Genomic DNA, 10,090 nt, shown 5'->3' on the forward strand with positions numbered 1-10,090 from the left:
GGACACTCACAACTGGCCAGAGGCCAAGACAAGAGCAGGGAGGCAAGTCTTCCTTCACAAACCCATCCAGAGACTGCCTTCCACTCCACCCTGATCGGGGCTCAGGAGTAAGCGTATGGGCACTGCCCTGTCCAGACTCCACACTCGGCCCAGCCCCTCCACAGGTGATCGGCCTGTGTGTGGACGCCTGCTGGGGACCAACCCAGCGTTCCCAGCCCCTAAAGGGCTGCGAGCACCCGCAGGACGCTGTGTGTCCTGACCCCGTGCAGTTACCTCTGCGTGCATGTCTGCCTGGCAATCCCACTCAGACTCTGTGTGAACCCCTACCCATGCCAAGCCCACTTTCAATGCTTAGTGCCAAATGAAGCCCAGCTCAGGGGTGTCTGAAGCCTGGAGTCTGGGGCTGACCCCTTGTAAATTGCAGACCTTTGGCTCACAGGTCATCTGGCAGCCAAGGCCCTTTGTCCTATGCGCCCTGGTGGGACTGATCCCCTCGGTCAGGAACTACGAGATTCAGGGTTTTTCTACGAGGTGCACCTTTCCCCTGCTCCCAGTGTGAGCAGGGAGCAGAGCCTCCACAGAAGGGCCCAGAGCCTGCAAACATGCTGGGCCAGGGCCCTGCATAGCATGGCACCCGCTGGTGTCTGCAGGTCCTGCCACCCCAGGGAAGAAGAGCTCCCGTTTTCTGGTGGGCTGGAGGCTTTTTCTTATTTAATAACTACTGGTTCAGGATGGTGGCAGGGACCTTGGAATTATTTAATTCTCTCTCATCTTTTCAGTGACTGAGGCCTTCTAGGACTCCTCCCTCCTGTGGCCAGGATAATTTTGTCCCCATTATACGCAGGAGCTTGGGGAGGAAGGTATCCAGGGGGGTTTCGCCCCTCCCCACAGAGTGTCCCCCTGGATCTGAAGAGCAGCAGTGTGTGGCCGCCACAGCCCTATCCTCCAGAGAAGAGGTTCTCTTCAGATCCAGACCAGCCTCACCTCCAGACACATGGCCCACCCCAGTCCCAGATTTGGGCAGTGCCCCTGACAGGGTCAGGGAGCCACAGTCTGCCACACCTGCCCTCACAAATCCACCCAAGAGGTGTCCCATGGTCCTCTCTTCAACACACCCAGTGAGAGAGTGGGCAGCACTGGGGAAGGTGGGGTGGAGGGAGCAGTGAAGTTGCGGGTAGGCCTACGAGATGAAACGGGGGGGCCCCATGCTTCTAAGACCCTGGCCTTGGCTCCAAGCTATACCAGTGACAGCAGAGCTTCAGTGAGGCAGGGAGGCAGAGGGGGTGACTAACGGCCCCATGCCTCTTCCGGCCAGGCTCTGGGGGGCAGGGTTTTCAGCAGCTCTGGCCTGTCTGGAGTGTGTTTGGCTGCAAAGCCCCTCAGCTCTGCCCTTCTCTAGCCTGCTGTAGGCCAAGCACCAGGACCTCCTCTCCTGCCTTTCCACTTTAACTAAACTATTCTCTGAAGAAAAAGTTTCCGTGCACTTCCCTTTACTTCTCATCTGTGGGACAAGGATGAGGAGAGGGAAACAGAGCAGTGAGGCTGCCACTTGGGTAAGGCCATACCAGGTACGGTGGCCTGGAATGGCTCTGGTAGTGGGGAGTTAAGGAAGAGGGACCAGGATGAGCAGTCCTGACCTGAACCAAGGCCAGGGACACATCTGCCTCCCACATACACCAGAGACCTCAGCTGCTGACCCTTGCTCAGCACCCAGATTTAAGAATTGGGTGCTAAGCCCCTGTCCCAGCCAAGCACTGGCTCCTCAGTCCTTCCTGTCAAGAAATGTCTTAGAGGGGACTGATGCTGGGCTCAGTCCACCTGCCCACCCCCTCCCGTGGGAGACCTTCAGAAAGGGATGGTGGGAGGGTTCCTCCTGCCTGAGCAGAGACCCCAGACCAGCCTGAAGGGTGTCCTCTCTGGCACCAACTGCTTGAGAAGTGAAAGGGAGTTCGGCTTCCTGCCCCAGGCAGGTGTGGTGGCTTTCAGCAAAGGTAGGCTGCCTGCGCACATGCTCTGTCTGGGGGGCTCTGCATGCAGGCTTGCCTGTGAGTACAATGAGCTCGAGCCAGACAGTGTGTGGGGTGGGCAAGTGGGGAGGCTCAGCTGTGTCCCCTTCCCCTGGCCAACCTGTGTGTCTTTACAGGTTTGTCTGTGGCTTCCTGGCTTGCCCACCCCCACGGCCCACCAGGAATCCAAGACTTCCCCACCCCCGCCCTACCACCAGTCCAAAGTAAACAAGCTGAAGGCTGCCTGCAGGGTCCTTTCAGGCCTTCCTGGCAGAGGGGGCTGCTGAGTGGTGCCAGGAGCCGTGGTCCTCATGCGCTCTCCCCCAGGAGCTCAGACTGTCCCTCTCAAGACAAGATTTTCAGATGGCGCCTCCAGCCACTGCGGCCTGGAGGGCATGGGAGGGGTAAGGCAGTGCTTCAGGGCAGGCACAGGCCCCAGCTCTCCTGCTCACCCCAACCCCCAGGCTAATGAGGGCTCAACAGACTTCTATACTGGGCTGGAGGCCCCATACCAGCTTCTAGCTGCAGTTCTCTTGACACCAAGGCCCACACTGCACCTTCTGTGCCCCAGACCAGGCTGTATCCTCAGACATTCCTGGACATCCCTGGTCTTGTCCCACAGGGCTCCAGCCCTAGGCATCCAGACATGCAGGTCACTCACATCCAAGCCTGTGGCCACCCCAGAAATTCCATCCAGGCTGGCCGACACTGTCACATCCTGTAACAAGTATCCCCTTAGGACCAGCTCCTCTCCCAGGCTGGGCCAACTGACATGGTGAAACTGCGCTCCCCCCACACCCCACACAAGGCAAAGGTGTTACACACCTGTAACAAGGCAAAGTCCCCAGGCCCCGATCAGATGACACTGTCCAGGGAGGAGTCCTTCACACCACGGGCTGTCCCCAGGCCCTCAGGAGAAGCAGCTCCCGGGCTCCCAAAGAGACGCTTTAGGATAGGCAGGACCCTGCTCTGAATCAAGGGGGATGGGGTCTGATGCCCCAGCATACCCACCAAAGCTGTCTCCTCTATTTGCCCCTGAGGACTCCCTCCTGCCCACTGGCAGAGTTGAGGTTAGGACTGATTCTAGAAAACATAGGCCAAGCTCCGCAGCGGACAAACAAGCCCTGAAGCCCCAGGTTTTCTCCCACATCTCACCACCGGGGAGGATATTCGACAGCCGGGACAGTCGCAGATCGGAGGATGCACCTGAAGGATCCCCTTGGACATAAGCGTCTTCAGACTTTTCCCTGTGAGGAGAGTCGAGGCAGGACCGGTAAGGGAGCGGGGCCGGGCACAGGTGGGGCCGGGCACGCGGGCATGCTTCCGGGGCGCTGCCAGAGGCAAGGCCGGGTTCCCTCCCGCCACGAGTATGAACACCCGCCTCCGTCCAACTTCCGAACCCACACCCGGCCTCGCCGCCCACCCCACCCTCGCAGACGTCGCGGGGATCTGCAGAGCTCGGAATTCAAGATCCGGCGAGCGCCCTCCCCTGACGCAGGGCGGTCTCTCCCCACTCCTCCCCAGCCTCCGCGCGCCCCTCCTCCCGCGCTCCACCCTCTCCAAGCAGGTCCCCGGGAATCCGGAGCTGGACCGTGGAGGTCGGGCCCGGCGCAGGTGAGCGGCGCTGTCAGGACCCGGGACTGCGCTTGACCCCGCGGAGCAACGAGCCCCTGAGTCGACGAGCGTGATTGGGTCCCTAACTTTCTAACTATCCCCCACCCCTAGCCTGGCGCTCACCCCTTCTCCCTCCGCATGCCCGCTCTGGCGCCCACACGTCGCGGCCTTGGAGCCAGACTCCTGCGGGAGCCCTAGAGACTGCTCCCAGCTCTGCCGCCACTCTGCTCCGCGCGCGCTCCCGCCCCGACGCGCGCCCCCGCAGCCCCCACCTGCCTGCGCCACCCGTGCACCTTGCCGTTCTCTCTACCAGCGCGAGTCCGCACCCGGCCTCACTTGTGCCCCTCCACTCCCGCCAGAACCCGTGGCTCCTCGACCCCGGAGGGGAGTATCCTGCCGAGTTGGCCTCCCGCCCGCTCTCCCGAGTTCCCGTAAACTTCCCCGGAGCCTGAAGGCCCAGGAATCCCGCAAAGACCTTCCGGGCAGAAAAAGCCGCCCGCTCGTGCGGCCAGCGCTGGGGGGACCACGGAGGCCGAGGGCGCTCAGCCCGGGTCCAACAAGGCGACCGTGCTTGGGGGAAGGGGGTGTCCCTGCGGCGGCCCCAGAGTCGCAGCGCCCTCTCTAGGCAGAACTGGAGTCTCCCAGGTGGCAGACGAGGGGGATCCGGACCCACGGGTCCTCAGGGAGCAGAGGGGAGGGACCGGAGCGGTCCGCGCCCCCACGGCGGCCGCACCTTTGTGGCGGATGCTGCGTTTCCAGTCCTTGGCCGTCTCGCGGCCGCTGACGAACTGGAACTCGTTGGGTGTGAGCCACTCGCCGCGGTGGCGGATGGACGGACCCTTGCTGCCCTGGCAGAGTTTGCGCACGTAGAGCAGCGCGCGGTTGGCGCCGCACTCCACCTCGATGCAGGGCTCGCCGTTGTCCAGCAGCGGCTGGAAATCCGGTGCCGCGGCCGCAGTGGCCGAAAAGCGCTCGAGGGCCAGAGGGTCTCTGGGCAGGTGGAGGTGCGGGGCGGCCTCATGCAGGCTCAGGTAGGCGCGAGGGGCACGGAGCGGCGGGGCCAACAGCGCCTCGTAGCCCGCTGTCGCGGCTGGTAGCGAGGCTGCCGGGGGCAGGGCGGCCGCGGCGGGTAGTGGCGCCAGGTAGCCAGGCAGCGGCGGCAGTGGCAACGCTGCCAGGGTCGGGTGGAAGGTGGCCAGAGCCAGAGCGAGGTCTTCGCGGCCGGGTAGCTCCTTCTTGACCGCCGGCATGGTGGGCCTGTGTTCCTGCAGCCTGGCCCTCCGCCGCCGGCGCAACTTGTTCCGGCCCAGGCTGGAGTTGGGTCTCGAGGGCCGGGGCTCTGGAGCCTCCCGGCTGCACACCCGCCCTCCCCGCTACTGTGCCCCGGCCGGGCCACCTCGGACCGCTGCCCGTCCGGCTGGCAGGGCCTCTGCCGCCCGAGACATGGTGCTGCCGGAGCTCTATCGATCCCTGATCGACCTGCCCAGCGCCGCAGCTCCAGGGCCTTGGGGCTCCACTGGGCGCTGGGCCACCTGCGCCCGCGCCCCCTGGGGCGGCCGGGCGCCCGGCTCGCTGCTGCGCCCGCGGGGCCGAGCCGGGCAGTGAGGAGTTGTGCAGCCTCCGGCCGCGTGCCCCGCCCCGCCCGAGGGTCCCAGGCCCCCGCCCCGCCCCACCGTCCCAGCCGCGCACCCGCGTACTCCAGCGCGCGCCCGCCCGGCGGGGACTTGGGAGACTCGCGCCGCCGCCGCCGCCACAACTTGGCCCATTTAAACGGCCCTGGCGCGGCGGGCGGGCGGCACGGGCTCCAGTAGGGGGTGCGTGACGGCCGACTGGGCTCAGACGGGGGCGACGGGACCTGGCTGCACCTCCTGCCTTATTCCCGGGTGGGCGTTCTCGTTCGGGAGGAAAGGAGACCGGTGGGGGGTGGTAGGGCGGGTGGGAGGTGGTGGTGCGGGGGACGGAGGCCAGCGAGTCGCGGCGCGCACAGCCGACGACACTGCTGAGGGAGTCACTGTTAGGGCGCCCCAGTCAGAATCCCGGAGTCCACGTGGGGCGAGGGCTGGCTCCTTGCGAAAGAGCGTATCCGGGGTCGGAATTGCCGCTTTCCTGGCGAGTGCGTGTGAGCCAGCAGCTCTGGGTAGGTGGTAGGAATCAGTGCGGAGGGCGTGAGTGGTCTCCTCAGCGTCTACAGGGTGTGCGCTGTGGGTTTGTGGTGTGTGGTCGCGGAAAATGTGTTGGGGAAGGTTTGTGGTCTGTGAATAACAACGATACTTCTATCAATAAGTGCCCCCCTTACCATGCACTTCACAAGCCTTAGTTCATCTGATCATCTGAGGTTTTTTTTTTTTTTTTGACACCCAAAGGGTTTTTATTTTACAGACGAGGAAGGGCGAGATACAAAGGGGCCAAGTAACTCCTGGTGTCACACAGTTGTTTCAAATCCAGGCTGTCTGCCTCCACAACAAACAGTATGGGGTAGGCCAAGGAAGTGGGGCTAGAGGCAATCTGGGTGGAGGGTGGGGTGTGTGGGGAGGAGGAGAGGCAGCTGAATGTGGGACTGTGCACTTGAGCATATTTCTGTTACCTGCCACGTGCAAGTCTGAGGACGAGGGACCTCTGCATCCGTGTCCACCTCTTCCTCAAGCCTTGGTCTAGCCCTGGAATGAGGGAGGTTGTCTCCTGGGATCAACCCATACCTCCCTTCAGTTTGGCATGGTGGCCCCGCCGTGGGATAATTGGGAAGAGAAACTGAGAAACTCGGTGGCTTTGATAGTACTTGGTGACACCTTGTATTTCTCGGGTGTGCCATTTTGGACAAGCTAGAAAGTAGCCTCAACTCCCAACTCTGCTCTCAGACCCCTGCCCCTGCCCCTCTGAGATGTACCTGGTGGGGTACCCATATGAGCATCTTCCTGACCAGGCTCTGGGGCAGGAGCTGGGGAGGTGGGGGGGGAGTGAGCTGGATCATAGGAGTGCTTGCACCTTCTGCAAGGGTGGGCTGGGAGTGAGGGAACACTCCATCCCTACTCCCCAAGGGCCTCCTACCAGACGTCAGCACCAGCTGGGCATGTGGCTGACTGCTGGGGACCCCTGTGCTGATGTACACTGCTCTCCTCACTCTCAGCTTAGGTATCAGCCAGCCCCAAGACCAACCTGGGGAGTGAGGTCTGGGCTCAGACCAAGAATGTGTCTGGGAACTTCCACTCCTTTACTTCTTGTATATTTGTCTGTGGGGGTTTAAGGGGTGGGTGGCAAGACAGGTGTGAATGCGAGTGACCCCTCCTTACTTCACCACCCTCAGCCCTATTGCTGTCTTTGTAACCTGGACTCCTGCACATACCTGACTCCAGGAGTGACAGCTAGGGAGCTCCTCCCACACCCAGCCTCTGTGGCCTATGTCTTGTTCTCAGGTGTGATGCTCCGTGTCTAATGGATGCAGGAGGCTGTCCTCACCTGAGCGCCAAGACCCATGGGGAACTGTCATGTTAATCTGCGGTCATAGCTCTATATGGAGAGGCCACATCCAATGAGCCTGTTTGGCTACAGCCCTGACCCAGCTGCCAAAAGACAGCCTCCGCCCAGCTCTTCTAATGTTTGCCTGCACCTGTCCGCTGAGCCTCAGGCCTCTTAACCCCTGACCTTCACACTGTGGTCTGGGGAAGGGAGGCTGAAAGCTCATCTCTAGATCTGAGAAGACACCGGGGAGCTGTCAGGTCCGGCCTCTCCTCTGTCCTGAGTCTGAGCAGGGGTCCTCCCAGAACCACCCTTCACTCATCCCCGGCCTCTTTCGTCACACATGTGCCCACAGTGGTTAGGAGTGGCATGCAGGACCCCCAACTGTGGCTTTCAGGGAGGGGCCCAGCTTTCAAGGTGTGGGGCTGACCTACTGGACCCAGCCTAACCTCCATGCCGCCATCTGGCTCCAGCCTTCGTTGGAGGACCAGGACCCTCCTGAAAACACCGTGACTGGGTCCAAAATTCCCTGTAGGACCCCACTTCTCCTAGGGCCACTCTTGACTCCAAGGAGACATCTTCCAGGGGTCCTCCAGGGTCTTGACTGATCAGGGCAGTTCAACCCCGCCCCCACATATTTCCCCCTGTTCTTGGGAAATAGAGCCTTCAGCCCACGGGGGCTCAGAGTAACTTTCCCCTGGAGGACTAGGTACCCTCACCCTGGCTATCATAGCCTTCTCAAAAGGATCTGCTCCCTTCCTTCCGCCTGTCCACTTGTGTCCGTCTGGCGCCTGAGCCCGCACGTTCCTTTGCACTTCTCAGACTGGAGTCAGGCCAGAGGGACAGAATTCTGGCATTGGGATCACCGCCACCTTGCCCTCAGGCTTGGCGACCCCGCGGAGAGTGAAGGTGGGGTCGGCGGCTGCAGCTCCTCCTCTGGCCCGAGGAGGCCCCGCCCCCGCCCGCCGGCCTCCGCGGCGCCATCGCTTCTCGAGGTTCCCCCGCGCGGGGCCCTCCGCTGCTGCTGCCGCCCGCCGCCGCCGCCGCCGCCGCCAGGGAGGGAGAGGGGGTCATAAATAACCCGCGGGGCGGCGCGGCCGGCGATGCAGACGGTGACCCGAGACGTCCCCAGGGAGCGCGGGGGCGGCCCACAGACCCTGATGCCCCCGACCCAGGCTCTGCCAGCCTTGATCGCCCGGCTGGCGCTGCCCGGCCTGTCCAAAGCTGGCGCTCCCACCTATCCTGGGGTGCCCGCCTTCCTCCCCTCCAGAACACCCCCTCAAAGCCCCCTTTTCATCCATTCCTTCACCAATCAATCACTTATTGAGTACCAGATGTGGTAAAACCCCAGGAAGAAAGACCTAGAGGTGAGGCTGGAAAATACAGAAGAAAGCAGTGGGTCGCTGAGACCACAGGTGCAGGGGCACCTTCATTCAGCCTCCAGTTTTCCTGTGCTCACCCCGAGTACCTTAGTGGGTAGGAGAGCAGGCCCAGACCCGCCCAGACAGGAAGGCATGCCAGGACAGATCACAGGGGCCCCACAGGTGTGGGCACAGCCTCATACATATGCCCACACAAGTACCCACAGCAACCAACAGATCCATGCCTTCTCAAAGGCACACAGACAGCAGCCCACATGCGTGCTCACAGCCGCACGCACACCCAGCAGCTCCCAAAGCTGCTGGCACAGGACAGGTGCAGACATGGATGCTGACATCCTCAGCACAAATATGCACAGACGGTGTGTGTGCTAACTTATATGACAGCCAAGATGGAAGACACCACCAGGACCTATGCACGAAACATACATAGACACACGGGCCTGCAGCAAGAGTGCCAGATGGATACGGTTGTCATGTCCAAGATAGCTTGTCCAGTTAAAGGGTCTGATTTGCAGCACCATTCCATCAGGAAAGGGTAGATGGGAGGTCAGAGGTGAGTGGCTCAGTGGCTCCCTCAGACACCCCTGCAGAAATGGTCAGAACCTTCAGGAAGCATCTGTTCCTGGTTCCAGGTCAGACACAGGAGGGGCCACCCTGCTGGGACATGCCTCGCTGTTGGCCAGCTGTGAACTGGCTGCAGGCCATGCTGTCTGTCTCAGGAAAGTAGGTGTTTCTGAGGCTGGTCTGTCCACTGACCTTTTGTTGTTGTTGTTCAGTTGCTAAGTTGCGTCCAACTCTTTGCAGCCCCATGCACTGCAGCATACCAGGCCTCCCTGTTCCTCACCATCTCCCAGCATTTGCCCAAGTTCATGTCCATTGAATCAGTGTTGCTATCCAAGCCTCTCATCCTCTGCTGCCCTCTTCTTTCACCTTCAATCTTTTCCGACATCAAGGTCTTTTCCAATGAGTCAGCTGTTTGCATCAGGTGGCCAAAGTATTGGAGCTTCAGCCTGAGCATCAGTCCTTCCAATGAGTATTCAGGGTTGATTTCCTTTAGGACTGACTGGTTTGATCTTCTTGCTGTCCAAGAGGCTCTCAAGAGTCTTCTCCAGTACCACATTTTGAAAGCATCAGTTCTTCAGCCTTCAGCCTTCTTTATGGTCCACTGACCTTAACTTAATGCCATTTAAAGAAGTAAAGAGTTAGGGCCTGGTGTCCCGATTTGGGGCGCCCACGAGGTGCCCACTATCGGTTCCATGTGCCATGATATTCACCTGCTGTTTCACACATACTGACATATGCACAGCTTCTTAGACAGATGAAGTGACCCCAGACACAAGGACAGTGACGCACATGTGCTTGACAAGCTACAGAATACACTGGGTGCACTGAAGCCAGCACAGAGGGAGCTGTTGTCTGCTCACATGGGTGGGTGTCTTAGCTGCCACTGACTCTGCATGCCTGGTCCCTCCCCGGGAGTGAAAACACTCACTTACTGGCATCACTGGGGCAGCCTGCTCAGTGCCGTGGCCCTGCCTGGGCGTGAGCTGGGCTGGGAAGGCTGAAGCAGGCAGTGGAGAGAGCAGACCCTGCAGTGTCCTGAGACTCGGGTCCTCCTGGCCAGCCACTGTGTGA

The 10,090-nt window shown here is 61.2% G+C and overlaps 1 protein-coding gene across 1 annotated transcript in view; it reads right to left on the minus strand.

Annotated features, from left to right (window-relative positions):
- Positions 1 to 5,101, minus strand: part of SAMD11 (sterile alpha motif domain containing 11) — a 19,691-nt gene extending 14,590 nt beyond the window's left edge. The window contains exons 1-2 of the mRNA XM_027565290.1: positions 4,354 to 5,101; positions 3,162 to 3,253 (exon numbers count right to left, since the gene is read on the minus strand). Coding sequence (XP_027421091.1) covers positions 3,162 to 3,253; positions 4,354 to 4,870 — 609 coding nt within the window. The 5' untranslated portion in view covers positions 4,871 to 5,101. The remainder of the gene's footprint in view (positions 1 to 3,161; positions 3,254 to 4,353) is intronic.
- Positions 5,102 to 10,090: the final 4,989 nt, after the last annotated feature.

Source organism: Bos indicus x Bos taurus, chromosome 16 (assembly GCF_003369695.1).
Source record: "Bos indicus x Bos taurus breed Angus x Brahman F1 hybrid chromosome 16, Bos_hybrid_MaternalHap_v2.0, whole genome shotgun sequence".
In the NCBI taxonomy this organism is placed as follows: Eukaryota; Metazoa; Chordata; class Mammalia; order Artiodactyla; family Bovidae; genus Bos; species Bos indicus x Bos taurus.